This window comes from Pezoporus wallicus, unplaced genomic scaffold, assembly GCF_028554395.1.
Source record: "Pezoporus wallicus isolate ANWC-B61680 ecotype Strahan unplaced genomic scaffold, APGP_CSIRO_Pwel_v1 scaffold_3294, whole genome shotgun sequence".
Lineage (NCBI taxonomy): Eukaryota > Metazoa > Chordata > Aves > Psittaciformes > Psittacidae > Pezoporus > Pezoporus wallicus.
In genome coordinates, this window is record NW_026635478.1 from 8,098,891 (window position 1) to 8,115,652 (window position 16,762).

General features: G+C 41.0%; 1 protein-coding gene across 1 annotated transcript in view; it reads right to left on the minus strand.

Moving 5' to 3' along the window:
* Positions 1-2,254: 2,254 nt before the first annotated feature.
* FBLN1 (fibulin 1) overlaps positions 2,255-16,762 on the minus strand; it is an 81,051-nt gene continuing 66,543 nt past the window's right edge. The window contains exon 17 of the mRNA XM_057426846.1: positions 2,255-3,029. Coding sequence (XP_057282829.1) covers positions 2,890-3,029 — 140 coding nt within the window. The 3' untranslated portion in view covers positions 2,255-2,889. The remainder of the gene's footprint in view (positions 3,030-16,762) is intronic.

Genomic DNA, 16,762 nt, shown 5'->3' on the forward strand with positions numbered 1-16,762 from the left:
CTGACTTGTGGCAGAACAACCTGAGAACTGTTGCTCCTCCCATTGGGAATCTTGCTGGCACCTATGAGCTTTTGCTCATCCAATTTTTGTCTCTCCATACTCATCTAGTGTCAAATGAGAGAGTTTATCCTGTAAATTGAGCCTACATAGCATCTGTAATTGTGTCTTATTATTACTCATTCTTTTAATGGTGTGCAATTGGTTTTCCAAGGCACGCGATAATAGTTCTGTGTGTGACTGAGCAGATGACTCTTAAAAAGCAGACTAATGAACACCCAGCAGCCTATACTTGTTCTCATTGTTTCTTCTAAATACTCATTCACTAGTGATTCTGTTTCTCTACAATTAAAATGATTTGAACTTAGATCTAATCAGTCCAAAGAGAACACAGCAAAAAAAACCCCTCAAAGTGTATGCATCTCAGTGACAATTTCATAAGCATGTTCTCCCACTTGAACAGCTTTAATGCTTTGCCAGTAAAAACTACAAATAGTTGTACTCCGCCCCATTTACAACAAACTAAACTTTATTGTTACAGTTTGCATGAGAGAAATATTTAATCTTTCCTATCATTACTGAATTATCTAGTTTTTCTATGCAGATCTATTAAAAGTTCAGCCATATCACAGTGACCATGGCACTAAACACTCTTTAATTTTATTATACATAAAACATAAAATCATTTACCAGATCAGTGTTCTCATATGACAACAGGACTATTTAAAAAGCTGTTTGCAATTTTCAAAGATTACTTGGGACAATGTAGGAAAGCAGGTCTCCAGGAAGTAGTGGTAATCCTTCATCTGTCCTATTTTTACTCAGAAATGCAGACAGAAGAAGGGGAGAGGTGTGTGTCTGTGGTGGTGTGTGGTTTCTCCTTTAGAGAAAGGAGAAATTTGTAAATTAGTTTGTTCATCAGTTTGACCCTAAAATTAGATTTCTGTCCCAAAGTTCTTTCCACTGTAATTAAATACCGCTTACGAAGGAAGTAAAGGATCAAAAATTGCAGTCTAGAGAATCGGATGGAAACAGTTTCTGTATTTTTGGTATTAGGGTACTTACTTTTCTTACACCAGCAAGAAAAATAACTCAATGGTATGAAGGGAGCTTTTCAGTCTTCTTTTCTTGGACTCTGCTAGCATAATAAAACATTTTAGTTTCCAATCTAAATCAGAATTACATTGGCTAGTAATCCCTGAAGTCAACAGCAGCTCTTGGAATCTGGAGTTCTCCAACATCTCCATCAGTTAGCTGAATGATGGTCACCTGCTATAAATATATCTGCTTTACATAATTTGTCTACAGAAATATGTTAACTATTTATTGAAATCATAAGGACTGTAGAGGTAGCCACAGACAACACTGGACACATTTTAAACTGATGGCATCCTGAAAACCAGGCTATGTATAGGGTCAGGATGCTCTGTAAGTGTGGGGGAAACAAATACTGTCAAGAAGGTGTCCTTCAGTCAAATTTTATTTATGAGAATGTGTTACAAAATCTTACTTTAAGGAGTGAAAATTCTGCAGTCAGAGAAGCTTCCCTGGAATTAAGAATTCTGTATGTACACAGAAAAGTTGCTTCGTCTTTTATTTGCAGTGGATCAGAGAGGATGATCCTTATCATTCTTCTTCAAAGATCATTCAGGTCAATCGAAAGATTCCCTTCAGCTTCAGGGGCTTTTGTATAAAAGGAAGAGACAAATGCCTAGGGCCAATAATGACCAATAAAACAGAGGCCTGTTTCGAGTGAGGAATGTGTATATATATATATATATAGAATTAATTTGCTTATGGGAGATATATCATCTATTTTTTTTCCAGTAAGCAGAAACCATAACATACTTCTGAGTATTTCCCCTCTGACTTTGTTTATTTCCTCGTATCTTAACAAACACAACAAACTGAAACATGGAGCTATTTATTTTCTGTTCTGTGATAAAAAAGATACATTACTTTGATGTCCAGAAATTACATTAAACATTCATTTATTTGTGAGAGTTTCATTATATTATTACATATGCCTTGCTTTGGTGCATAGGAAGTGTACAGCTTAACATGCTAATTTTATTACCAATTTTTAAAAGGTATGGAGCTTTACTCTATAATAGACAGGATGTACAGGTCTGAGATTTCCATGTATTGTTGAGTACAGATGAGACTGGAATTTAAGCAATATGCCTTATCCTTGTAACAGGTTACTTTCAGTGAGAGGTATTTGTTTAATTAGAATCAAATATAATCTTACAGTCAAATAATAAGTAATTTTTTAATATGTGCAATAGCCTGCTAGCCTCTTGCTATTTCTGATTCTGTTTTGCATTTCCTCCTGTAGCCATAGCTGGATGGCGTTTTTTAAATATCTAGGCTAAACTTTTCAGAAATGATTAACAATTCTGGGTGCCTATTCAGGGTTATCCTATTGGGGCCTGAAAGCGAGTATTTAGCACTTTCTGAAAACCTGACTCCTTCAAGGTAGTTAATACTGAGGTGAAATTACTAATATTTACCAAACTTCTTCCATCCAAAGACACCATGTATTCATTCCAATGAACTCTGATATCCGTTTTGTTCCACAGCTTCAGTCGCTCTAGATTTCTGGCCAAGGAGCAATGGTTAAGATCTGCCTGAACATTTAGAGAAGTTTTAAATTTCACTAGGCAGCCGAGCACTTTTACACACTACTTATTTATACAGACAACTACATCAGGCTCACTTAAATTGCTCCACCTTATGTCTAATCAACATAATAGCTTGTTATTTGTCTTATACTATAAACCAAATATTTAAACAAAACAAAATGCTATGGGGTTTCACAAACAAGTATATGACATAATAGTAATGATTTTGGTTAGAGCGGCTCACTTGTCTGGGAATTTAAACACTCTCTCAGAACCAGTACTCGGAGACAAAGATGTGAACATTGACGATGTTACGATGAGATACCACTCCACCCATGACGTAGTTCATCTCCAGCTTCAGGATGGCATGGAAAGGTCCAACAATGGGCCTTACCTGGCGAACTACACCTGTTGGGATACAAATAGGTTGCTGAGATTAATAGGAGAATCAGATGGGTTTGGATGAGCTACACTCCCTTTCATTTTCAATATAGCTGATGGAAAGTTGGATCCACAAAGAGCTTGCAAGAAAGCTTGCAAAATAAGAATAAAATAGAACTTTTAAATCAAAATACCTTAAAGAAGATCTAAAAAGAACACTAAAATGCTGCTAATGCAGAAAACCTACATATCCTGAAATTAGTAATGGGGATTTTTTTACATTTTATTCAGAGAGATAAATTCTGTAAGCAGTCTGCTTCTAAGTAGGGCATAAGAAGAATTTCCCTAGTAAGGCAGCACACACATTGCCCTGAGAACTACCTAAGCACGCTCCCCCAAGACTGTGTTGAAAACCACGTTTCACTTGGAACAGTAGAAATTAGTTGTAATGCAGCAGTAAAACCAACATTTTCCCTATAAACATCAGATAACACTCATCCGTGAACTGTTAGCATGGACAATCCCAGCAGGAGAGCTTAATGAGGAAAGTGAGACTACCATGGCATCTGTTCCTGTGTCATTCCTCACATGGATGGTGGCCATTCCTTCACCAACTTCAGGGCTTGATAATGAGGAAGGAATTGGCAAGGAAGAAATGAGTTATGTCTTCTAGGGCTTTAGTCCTTTTGTTTGCTTTACACAGAGGAGCCCCAGTGCTGGGATGCAGCAGGATGAGGACAGTTGGGGGCTGAGAGTGGTGAGGTCCTCAGGGGGGTGGCAGGGCAGGGCTTCTCCAGATCAGGCTTGTCCCACCACTCCAGCCAGGCAGCAGGGCAGGCCAAGAGGCAGACAGGTTCATTCAAGGGCCCACATCACTGGCCAGCTTCATAGTGATGACACTGGGCCAAAGGCAAACTGCAGAGGCAATGTGTGGGTCAGAGACCAGAACAAGAGGACATACGGCTGCGATGGAGCTGGAGACCAGCCCTCTTCCAGCACTGCTCAGGCAGGCACTGAAGCTGAAATGGGGCTCCTGGCCTGCGGGCATGGTGTGGGAGAGGACCTGGGGAAGGCCCATTTGGGCCATGAGGTCTTACCCATGCCTTGGCACAAGGTGGCTAAACAGAATAGTGTTACAGTTTCAGACCTATGCAAAAGAAAATCTGCAGGAGCTTTGCCATTGACTCCAAAGAATCCAGATCAGATCATAAACATGTTGTAACTTCATGGTCATTTTCTAGGTCCGGTGTCACAGAGCAGGGAGCTACCAAACATCTCTCATCTGAGAGGTTGTATCCAAAAGGTCAAAATCACATAAACCTGAGGTCAGCCAGCAAGCAGAGGCAGTCTGGTGGAAACCCCCTTCCTTAGGCACCTCCTTCTGACAATTGACTTATCTGACAGGGTGTTTGATTCAGAAGGAAATACACAGTTCAAGAAAGGATTATTTAAGATGTATTCCTTCTGCATGCTTCACAAACAGGCAGCATCCCAGAGTCCCAGATGAGCTCCTACAGCAGTCCCCTACGAACACATTGGCTTGAGATATGATGGGAGAGATAAACGTTTGCTTATGCAGGCTGTCAGCAACTTCTTCCAAGGCAATGATGACATTACAGTTTTTTCCTAAATACTAACTAATATCTTCAGCATGCAGTAAAATTGCAAACTTTTCACCACATTCGCTTTGCTTGCCATATTTGAGGAATACATTTTCAAGCATCCTTCCCCCTACAATTTATATGTACGTACATACATACATATATATACGTATTTATTTATTTTATTGTAGTTTTCTTGGCTACTCTCTTGCACCTTATAACAATGGTTTGGCTTGGCAGATGATATATTGAAAAGCCTTGCTAAAATTGCCCTCCCTTTAGGGTAGCATTTAAAGCATTTTGCTAACAACACATCACATTATTGCAGGCGCTGCTTTAACTGACAACCGCGGAAACACACAGCATTGGAATCACTCAGTACTGGCAAGCTGTTTAACCCAGCCTGTTAGAGCTCATGCAGTGATCACCAAGCCTCAGATGGCAAAGACTGCTGTTTCCATTTACCAATCTTTTTATAGTGCTCTACACTTTCTTGCTCTACTCCAGTGGAATCTACTCCAGCCTAGAAGTGGGATTGCAAATCTTGTTTTTTTCTGACATGATGCCATTCTACTTAAGGTAGTTTATGCCATAGTATGGCATCTATCTATACATTATTAACACAGCGTTCAAAGCAGTTAGTAACTTTCTTATTCTTGTTTGGATGCATTCTGCTAATATAACATTTATTTTCAAGGTAGAACAGGCAAACACACTGTGATCCATGTGGCAGTACTTTTCCACATAGTTCTCTTGCTGCAGTTTTAAAATCTAGCCTAACAGTCGTCTGAGAATTGAATGCTGCACATGTTAAGACACATGCATCAAAGCAAGAAATCGAATGAATGCACAAAGAAACAATACCCTTATGAGATTTATTTATCCAGTTTGCTGTGTCAGTGTCCTAGATGGTGCTGAAATGACCACCAGTGCAAAAGAACTACTTTTCTTCCTCTCCTATTAAATAAATAAGATAACTCAGATGGGTTTGTGCTTATCTGTGTGCATCAGAATGCAGTCACTCTAAATGTGCAGAAGAGTAGAAAAAAAAGAGTAAGAATAAAACCATGAAATGTTCTACTGGACAAAAGCATGTGGCAGGTTTTCAGTTCCTGGCAGATTTACTCATCGCAAGCTCTTTTTTTTCCATTTAATGAAAAGGGCTCAAATGGAAAACCTGAGTTTTTTCTCCACCAAACTCAAGGACAAATGAGGGTGGAAACCATGCAATAGCAAAACTGCCCAGAGCCTGAAACGTGGCTCCATGTTTATCCAGTTCCCAGCGCTCCTGTTGCAGCAGTCCCAGGATTTGTCTCAGGAACAGCGTTAAAGACTTCCTGCTATAACGTGTCACTGCCTTTTGATACTACCTGTGTCTAATTCTCTAATGTCTTGTGCCACTCATGTCAGGGATGAGTGAAAATGCAACTAATCCAGACCCAGATAAAGCAGTACCTTGTGCCTACTTCCACAAACAGATGTCTTTAAAAAAAGCCTGAGACTCATTCCTGGTACATATAATTCACATACATGGTTGAATGTATCAGTCGATATCTCCAGAGCATTTCGGATAGAACACATTTGAAGATGCCATGTGGAATAATTCTGGATGTTTTTAAGCAATGTGGATTTATCAGTTACTGCAACATTTTCCTAAACATGTTGTTCCACTATGCCTTTTGGCAGACTACTGCTGGGTCCAGATTTGTGGTCTGGCACCCTTCAGCATTTATAGCTGAATAGCAAGTATAAAAGCATACTTTATAGTAATAGGAAGGTTACCATTTTTAAATGTACTAAACAGAATCACTGACTGCTTTTTGATCTCTATTATACCAGTCTAAATCCGAAGTAGCGGGATGGAGCCACTCAGATTTGACATGGGGTAACTGCAGGCTGGGACTTGGTCTTGGATCACTGTAGCATTACACACTGTCCTGTGAGTCAGTTTCTGTAAGAGGCCAGGAGAACAGTGGTGTTGCGCATTAAATGACCTTAAAATAGGGGGCTCTCAAATACTACCATCAGCTAGTCCTCTCTGGGACCAGAGCTCCAGACCCTGCAGTCAGTAAATGGGCTGAGTTTATTAAAGCAAGTTCACTCACATTCTTTTCCAATAAAATTAGATTTCAGCTAGGTTAGCATTTTGCACAAACACCACCCCCCCCTCCCCCCACACCCCCCCCCCCCAACAAACAGGGAATGTTTAGCTACATTAAAATAGGGTGAATCACTGATAACTGAACAAGGAAATTTGTACTGCTGCTGAATCTCATGTGCCAGGCAATACTGAGCCTGTCTGCTGTCTTGCCTACAGGCACATCTACTCAAGCAAGTGCTTTTACCCTCCACTCCCATGTGCTTCTGTTGCTGTTTATACTCTTCAGCTCGTAATCTGTGAGCCAACCTACAGAAAACCCTATGTGTTGCAGGCCAAGCAGACTACTTTCCATCAGCTCCCTTTGTTTGGTTTTGCTTTTTGTTAACCGAGCACAGATGTTATTACACATCCCAAATCTGCTTGGGTATCTTCATGGTTTGCTGACCTCCTTTCAAAAAACACTGATAAGTCTCCTTTTTCTTCCACACTTTGCCCTTATTGTAAACAGGATCTACACCAATCCTTTCCATCTGCTGATCTGTGTAAGCAAACAGCCTTGGCTTGAGAGTTAGTAAGTTTTTGGATGTCACAGTTATTTCTGCAGTGATAGTCAGACCATGGCCCGGAACTTTTAAAGCTCTGTGATGAATACTCTGAGCTGCCCTCTTGCTCTGTTTCTTCTTCTTTCATGTTTCATATTTTGATTTTGTCTAAGGTAAAAGTATGTACCATATGAGGTGAAGACATTAACCTAAATAATATATAATACTTATTTACAAGTGAGAATAATGACAACAGCCAGCAGTCTTAGAGTTGCTGTTACTGGATTACTGAGGCTTTGCTTATCAAAGGAGATGGGATAAATAAGACATCAAGGCTAATACTGTTAATCTTATTAAGCCTTTCAGCAGAATTTCTGGTATTGTAATCAGATAGAATCATAGAATAGTTTAGGTTGGGAAAGACCCTTAAGATCATCAGCCTCAACCGTTAACCCAGCACTGCCAAGTCCACCACTAAACCATGTCCCTAAAAGCCAGATCTACACATCTTTTAAATACCTTCAGGGATAGGGACTCAACCACTTCCCTGGGCAGCCTGTTCTAGTGCTTGATAGCCCTTCTTGGTGAAGAAATGTTTCCTAATATCCAATCTAAACCTCTCTTGGTGAGACTTGAGGCCGTTTCCTCTTGTTCTATTACTTGTTGTTTGAGAGAAGAGGCTGACCCCCACCTCACTGCAATCTCCTTTCAGGTAGCTGTAGAGAGTGATAAGGTCCCCCCTTGAGCCTCCTTTTCTCCAGGCTGAACAACCAAAGTTCCCTCAGTCATTCCTCATAAGACTTGTTCTCAATATGCCACAGGTATTCCTCGGCTTGTCTATACCTCTTTAAGATATCATTACATTTCTCTGCTTTGAAATATGTCAGACCCTCAGGCAATTCACCTCTGTGTCTGGTTTCTGCTTGTATTTTTGTGTTAGGCAGTTGATTTGCTAAGAAGCTGTATTTTGAACTTAGGAGAAACACTGCTGTTTTGTTACCATACCATACTAACCCATTCTGGATGACAAGTCCCCGCATTATCATGTGTTAATATCTTGTCTCCAGAAATCCAGACTCCTAATTCTGACTTCTGTGCTAAGCTCAGTGCTCAGTACAGTGAAGGAGCACTTGCAAAACTCTTTATATAGTTAAATAATAAGCTCTTTAAATACTTTTAAAAAACCAAAACTTTTCTTCTTTTTTTTTTTCTTTCTTCCTTTTTTTTTTTTCCTTTTCAGTGCTAACCACAAAATTTGCAGCAATTACACTTGCAATGAGTGTGGGTCATTGTGTTCCTTACAACTCTTGCTGCATACTGCATTTGCATTTTCTCTAGAAAAAGTTCCTCTAAACAGGGATGACCACAGTTTGCCTGAAAGCAAAGCAGAACTAAAGAAGCTTATTTCCACACTGCCACTAGATAAAGCTGTTTGAGGTTAGTAGTGAGGATATGTGGTTTTATGTTTTCTGTTCCAGAAATGAAGGTGACAGTATTTTCCACAGGGATTGATTCTTGAGTCTAGTCAAGTATTTAAATCTGTATCATCGTAAGAACACAGTACAGACACAAATTGCATGCATTCCTCAAAAAGAGAGCCTCAGATAACCTAAATTCTAAGGACACCACCCCCCCCCCCCCAAAAAAAAAAAGCTGAGAAGTATTAGGAGAGCAGGGAAGGAATCAGAGGCTTAAGAGAGGGTCAGCAAGGACTGGTGATTACTGTGCAGCTGTATCAGATGATTGCTGAAAGAGGGGATGTGCTGAAGTAAACCTCCTCTTGCCTTACCTGCATATGCAGGCTTATGCCTTTGTGGATATATAAACAATCCAAACTACTGCCAAATCAAAAGCTGTTCTTCCAGGTAGCCCATGGGCTATGCTCAGGAAAATACAATAAACACAGTTATCAAAAATGTGATCAATTCCCTCAACCACATTTCAAGCTTTGTGTTAAGTAGCAAGAACAAGAGATCTTTTTCTCTTACCACCTTCCCATCTTTTCCCCTATACACATGGTTACAGCTATATTGTTTTGTTCTGGTCATCAAAGGAGGGTAACAAAACCACTTTTTTTGCTTTTCTTTTTGCTTACAGCAAGCACCCAGTCTCCTTTCTGTGATTCTTCTCTGGTGGCAAGTTAACAAAGAGATGTGGCTTTTTACTGTCAGTTGAATCCAAAAGTCTTGCCCCATTTTCATTACTGCAAGACTTCACATTTGCCATTACAGGCAAGTACTCATTTGGCAAGTTTTTCTAGGAGCAAACAATTTATTTAGGAAAATTTGCTCTTTTTTTCCCCTTTCTTCTTTACATTCTTTTATTGTATGAACTGTGATCCAATAAAAAGTGACCACAAACTGATTAAACTTAGGATGGATGGTGAGGAGTTATGAAGTGATGAAAAGAGCATAAGGTGGTGAAAAGAATCTGTTCTGAATCTGTTCTGAATCATTAATCTATAGTTAACATATTAATCCAGTCTTAAATAGAACAAAACACATCTTTATACTAATTCAGAGGTCTCTTTTAAATGAAGCACTCTGTAAAAAATATCTAAAAGAATAAGAATGGGATATATATTTGAAATACCACAGGCAGACAAACAAGACTGAACATAGGTCATTGTTTGCTTTTCCTTCAAAGTAAGCACACACTGCGCTAGGGAGGGAACTTGTGTTTGCATCCTGGCCATGCAATATTAAAAGAAACCAATAGGGCAACTAAGAATTAGTCTTCGTTCACTCTACTGCAAGTGGAACTACTGACCATATATATATAAAAAAAGAGTATTTTGCATTAGGTAGAATTAACAGCAACTCAGCATATGATATATATGAATTACTGTGTGGAATATGACTGCATGAGAATGCTAATATAAGCTCCACTGTACAATACAGTCATAGCAACAGGTCTAAGGGCTGAGGAAAGCTAAAAAATATCCATCACAAAATGCACCCCTTTAAAAAAAAAAATAACACAGGAAGGCTTGTCAAGAGAATGTGCTATTACATGATGAGAGAAAGTGCTGCCTCTTTTCAGATGGAACTTATGGGATGAGCTGCTAGTGACAACTACAAGAGAGAGATTTCAATGACACAAAAAGACACCTTAAAATTTTCCTCTAGCTATTTTCCTTGTGCTTTAAATGGATACTTGGAACATGAAATTATTAATTTGGAAAAAATCGAACCACCAGAGAATGTGGTGAGAGCTGTGGAGCTGGAGCCTAACTCAATTGAAATTTAGGTAATTTATTGTACTTCATATTAACTTCCAGTTAATCTCAGCATATGTCCTGAAGTCCTACATTTGGCTGTTCCTAGATCTGTTTCCCCACAGAAACCACTTCAGTCCTTTTTTACATCCTTGTCAGAGATGAACAGTCCTAGCTGTCACAATACAACAGTAACTGCACTTTTTTAAACAGCAGATCTTTCAGAATCACAAAAATAGCCTTTAAATACTCTGCTAGTCTGTGTCAGGCCACAGGTACGTATGATAATATACAAAGGATGGACATAGGCTGTCCCCTAACGTTAGTGAACTTCTTTAATCTCATGTGGATGTTGAAGTAATGAAGCAGAGGGGATCACCTCAGCCTCCTGGAACCTAAAGCCAGTGCATGGCTATTAAAAGAAAAACAGCCCTGAACACCAGCATGCTAGTGTAACAAGTGGAGAACAAGTTTTTGTAGGGGAAAAGCATGTTTATGAGTTTTCAATGTCCAGCTGGAGACCAGTAACGAGTGGTGTCCCTCAGGGATTGGTGTTGGGACTGGTCTTGTTTAAGAACTTCGTCACTGACATGGACAGTGGGGTTGAGTGTGCCCTCAGCAAGTCTGCCGATGACACAAAGCTGCGTGGTTCAGTTGATACACTGGAGGGAAGGAATGCCATCCAGAGGGACCTTGACACCCTTGTGAGGTGGGCTGATGCCAACTTCATGAAGTTTAACCATGACAAGTGCAAGGTCCTACACCTGGGTGGGAGCAATCCCAGGCACAGCTACAGGTTGGGCAAAGAAGAGATTCAGAGCAGCCCTGCGGAGAAGGACTTGGGGGTGCTGGTCAATGAGAAAATGAACATGAGCTGGCTTCAGTGTGTGCTCGCAGCCCAGAAAGCCAACCGTATTCTGGGCTGCATCAAAAGGAGCATGACCAGCAGGTCAAAGGAGGTGATCCTGCCCCTCTACTCTGCCCTTGTGAGACCTCACCTGGAGTATTGTGTGCAGTTCTGGTGTCCTCAACATAAAAAGGACATGGAACTGTTGGAACAAGTCCAGAGAAGGGCCACGAGGATGATCAGAGAACTGGAGCACCTCCTGTATGAAGACAGGCTGAGGAAGTTGGGGCTGTTCAGCCTGGAGAAGAGAAGGCTGCGTGGAGACCTCATAGCAGCCTTCCAGTATCTGAAGGGGGCCTATAGGGATGCTGGGGAGGGACTGTTCGTTAGGGACTGTAGTGATAGGACAAGAGGTAACAGGTTAAAACTTAAAACAGGGGAAGTTTAGGTTGGATATAAGGAGGAAATTCTTTCCTGTAAGGTTGGTGAGGCACTGGAATGGGTTGCCCAGGGAGGATGTGAATGTTCCATCCCTGGCAGTGTTCAAGACCAGGTTGGACGAGGCCTTGGGTAATATGGTTTAATGTGAGGTGTCCCTGCCCATGGTAGGGGGCTTGGAACTTGATGATCTTAAGGTCCTTTCCAACCCTAACTATTCTATGATTCTATTCTATTCCCTTAAGCAATACAAGAAGACCAATCTCCTCATGTTAATGCAAGATCCTGGACTATAATTTCAAGTTTGCCTTTCTCCTCTAGGCCTCTTGCTTTATACTGCTGGCCAAGATTTTCAAAATTAAGAGTAAACATCTCAGATGCATCAGTGTTACTTAAGACCCTAGTTATAGTTTCAAAGAAGATGTGCAGGCAATTAGGAAGTTTAGGACTAGAGAAATGATCGTTGCAGTGGCTATTGTAAAAGGCAAAGTTGGTAGGATCAAAAGAAAAAAATCCAGCCATGCTGGGTGCTTCCTTGGATCAAACCATAGACAATGAGTTGCTGGTTAGACTTGAATACGAGACTATCTCAACCTAAAACATGTAAATACTTATCTATAGTGTGGAGCCAAAACTATATAGCCAGATTGGGTTTTGGCTCTGTAGACAACTCAAAGAAGTCATGTTAAGATTTGTAAGAAAAAAGTTATTTCTCATTCAGTATTCATTACATATATATGAAGTTCATCAATAAGGCTGACAAATAATTCACATCCTGATCACAAACAGAAAATACATATTTTAGGGTATTTTATCCAGGGTTGTTGTTTTTTTTTTTCCTGCAAAAAGCTTTGGGGCTTTGCATACATTAAACTTTAATTAAATTCCTTTCCTAAAGGCTGCTCTTTATTCCAAAAGGTTATGCCAAAGTAATGATTTTTGGTGCTTAAATTGCTCTGCCAACATGGTTACTAGAGTACTTACTGACCCAGGGGAGAAGGGAAGTGAATCAACTGTTGGGTAATTGCTTAATGTCTCCTAGCTTTGAAAATATAATGCGTCAACCATTGCACATTATAGAGAATCTTTTACTGCCTTTGGTAGAGTGAAAGCTACTAAGTCCAGTCCTGTCATGTTTTCAACATCACTGCAGTCCAGAATCAAAATCATGGAACAGTTGAGACAGGAAGCACCTCTGAAGACCAATCCCTTGCTCAAAGCATAGTCACCTAGAACATCTTGCTCTGGTCTGTGTTCAGTCTGGTTTTGAATATCTAAATGGATGGAAATTCCTCAGCTCTAGGCAACCCGTTCCAGTGTTCAACCACCTTTACAGTAAAGAAGTGTTTTCACATGTTTAAATGGAATGTCCTGTATTTCAGTTTGTGCTTATTGACTTTTGTCCTTTCCATGCCACTGAGAAGAGTTTTTCTACTTTATTTCCTACCATATATTGATCAGATTCCCTCTGAGCCTCCTCTCCTCCAGGCTGAACAGCCCCAACTCTCCCAGCCTCTACTCATATTATGGATGCTTCAGTGCCTTAATCACCTTCTAGACTCTCTCTCCTATGTCCACTATGTCTTGTACCAGGAAGTCCAGAAGTGGACACAGCACTCCAGTGATGATCTTGCCAGTGCTGAGTAGAGGGGAAGGATGACCTACTTCAGTCTGCTGCCAATGCTTTTCCTCATGCAGCCCATTGGCTGCTTTTGGTGCAAGGGCACATTATTAGCTCAGGATCAACTTGGTGTCCCCCAGGACCCTCAGGTCTTTCTCTGTAAAACTGTTTTCCAGCTGGTAAGTGCCAGTGTGTATTCGTACACAGGGCTATTGGTCCCCTGGGGTAGGACTGTGCATTTCCCTTTGCTAGACTTCATAAGGTTCCTGTCAGCCCATACTCAGTCCCATCATCCAGGCCATTAATGAAGAAATTGGCCCCAGTACTGAACCTTCAGTTATACCATTGGTGACTGGCTGCTAGCTGTGTTGATGATCACAAACCTTTGAGTGTGGCAGTTCATCTACCTCACTGTTCACTTATCAAGTCTACATTTCCTCAGGTTGCCTATGGGAATATTAAGGGAAACAGTGTTGAAAACCTTAATGCCTCTGTATCTTACTAAAGTCAAAACAAGCAACATTCACTCTTCTCTCATCTGCTAATCCAGTAATCTTTTTGTAGAAAGCTGTCGGGTTGGTCAGGCACAATTTCCTCTTCATAAACCTTTGTTGACTACTCCCAGCCACCTTCTTGTCCTCCGTACATTTGGAAATATTCTCCAGATGGATTTGCACCATCACCTTACCAGGGACTGAAGCAAGGCTGATGGGTCTGTAGTTCCTTAAATCCTCATTCTTAAAGATTGCTGTGCATTTGCTTTCTTCCAGTCCACAGGGACTTCTGATCACCACAGCCTTTCAAAAATGATGGAGAGTGGCCTCACAACGACATTGGCCAGTTCCGTCAGCACTTGTGGGGGCATCCCATCAGCTCTCATGGACTTGGGTATGTCCAGTTTTTTTGTTTGGGGGTACTGATTGACGAAGCTGAACATAAGTCAGTGTGCCCAGGCAGCTGAGAAGGCAAAGGATAGCCTGCCTTGTACCAGAGATGGTGTGGTCAGCAGGGCCAGGGCAGTGAGCATCCCCCTGTACTTGGCACCGGTGAGGGCTCACCTCAAATCCTGTGCTCACTTCTTGTCTCCTCACTACAAGAGAGACATTGACGTGCTGGAGCAGGTCCAGAGAAGGGCAACAAAGCTGGTGAAGGGTCTGGAGCACAGGTGTGATGAGGAACAGCTGAGGGAACGGGGGGTTTTAGTCTGAGGAAGAGAAGGCTCAGGGGGGACCTTATCGCTCTCTACAACTGCCTGAAAGGAGGTTGTAGTGAGGTGGGAGTTGGTCTCTTCTCCCAAATAACAAGTGATAGGAAAGAGGAAATGGTCTCAAGCAGTGCCAGGGGAGGTTTATATTGGGTATTAGGAAACATTTCTTCACAGAAAGGGTGCTCAGGCACTGGAACAGGCTGCCCAGGGCAGAGGTGGAGTCACTGTCCCTGGAGATAGTTAAAAGATCTGTAGATGTGGCACTTAGTGACATGGTTTAGTGGTGGACTTGGCAGTGATAGGATGAAGGCTGGACTTGATCTAGGTCATTCTGTGATTCTATGATCCTATTAAAAGTTCACTAACCTGATCCTCCTCCACTGAGGGTTAGTATTTCTTGCTCCATACTCTCCTGTTGCTATGAGGGCTCCAGGACTCATGAAGGCCAGTCTTATCAGTGAAGAATGAGGTAAAGGTGGCATTCAATTCAGCTTTCTCTATGTCTTTCCTGCCCCTTTCATAGGGACATTTTTCCTAGTCTTTCTCTTGCTGTTGATGTACTTGCAGAAGCCCTTCTTGTTGTGCTTCACAGAAGTGCGCTGTGCTCTGTAAGCAGTCTCACAGGCATTATGTTCCTCCAGGCCTCCTTAGTTCATGACTGTGCCTAAAGGCACAATCTAGCTGTCAAATGACAGGCATTTCCCAGACCACCAGATGTCCGCTGACTTCAGACAGTTAATGTACACCTTAGATTCCTCCATCTCTCAAAAGCTAAATAATCCTTTTCATTTTTTTTTCTTTTTAAATTTTCCTGAAAGCTATCTGTATTTCTCTCAATTGTTTGTGACAATAACAATGTAGGCTCCTGCTGTGTGGTGCTCTGATAGTTTCTGATACAATCAGTTTTTATTAATAAGTGGCTACTCTTTGGAAAATGAAATATTTCTTGGTAATAATCACTGCAGGCATCAAATCATATACAGAAAAATAGCTCTGAAGATATCATTAATCCTTGAGCTTCCACAGCTGACAAACATAAACATGGTTACAGGATTCAGAAAACTCATTAATCAAAATACAAGTACTGAAATAGATTTCCTCTTGCTTTGAAGTATATTGTCCTCATAACATTGTGAGTTAGACCTTCATTCAAGTTTGATGCTGAACACTTCACAAAATAATAGATTTTGAGCGTCAGTTTAGAGTTGGATGTTAACAAGGTTTCCATGCTGATGGAGAAATGCTTTGTGGGAATGTGGCTGGCTATACATATCTTTGCTGAAGTATCTGGGGACAAGAGTTTCAAAAACATGTGCTTTTCAAACATGGATCTCCCAGATCTTTATTCAAATTCCTAAGAGAATGGCCTAATTTTCAGCTATTGAGAAACCAAGTGCTTATAAACTGCTTCAGAAGTCAGCCTGAACATAAAATCATATTTTCATAAGGTACATACACTCAGGGCTACTTCACTGTTGGTTTAAGCTGACCAAAAATAGTGGACCTGCTATATCCTCCACCCCTTCCCTTGGATTAACACCTGAAAGAACCAAAAATGTAGCTTGCCACACAAGCACTAATGCTGACAACAGGGAAAGGCCTGGAGCGTTAGCACAGAGGTCAACAGGAGAGGGGTTTCCCTTTTGAGCACCCACAAAGCTCCAGATCACATAATACAATCCCAGTGTTCCCTATTAAGGAACAGAAAGGCAATGGTGGTTTAGGTACTGTAATGGTGAGTATCACCCCAGTGGCATAAACAGGACTCCTAATGACTTAGGCCAGTTGATGCAGTTCTGACCATGTTATCGCAGGAACAGACAAAAATGCCTGTGTCCCTGGAGCAATTCAGTAACCACTACCCAACAGTGCAGCTCAAACGTGTACTGTTTCCTTCTCTGAGAGGTGTAAAAGAGGATCAGGGGAAGGGCAAGACATCCCTCAAAAAAACCCACTGTAGTATAACAAGGTGGGCCCAAGCCTGCGACCATAAGCAACATCTATTGCTCATATCTCTCCATGGTCAGAGCATCTATTGATCACAGTAATCATTTTTAAACCATGTAAAGACAAGGCCCTCCTTTAAAGACTGTCCAAACAATTGTCTCTAAAACTCTCCAGGTACTCATAGCCTTTGAAGTTTCCGCCTACTGTACATATCTCATTTTAAGTTAAACTAAAATGGA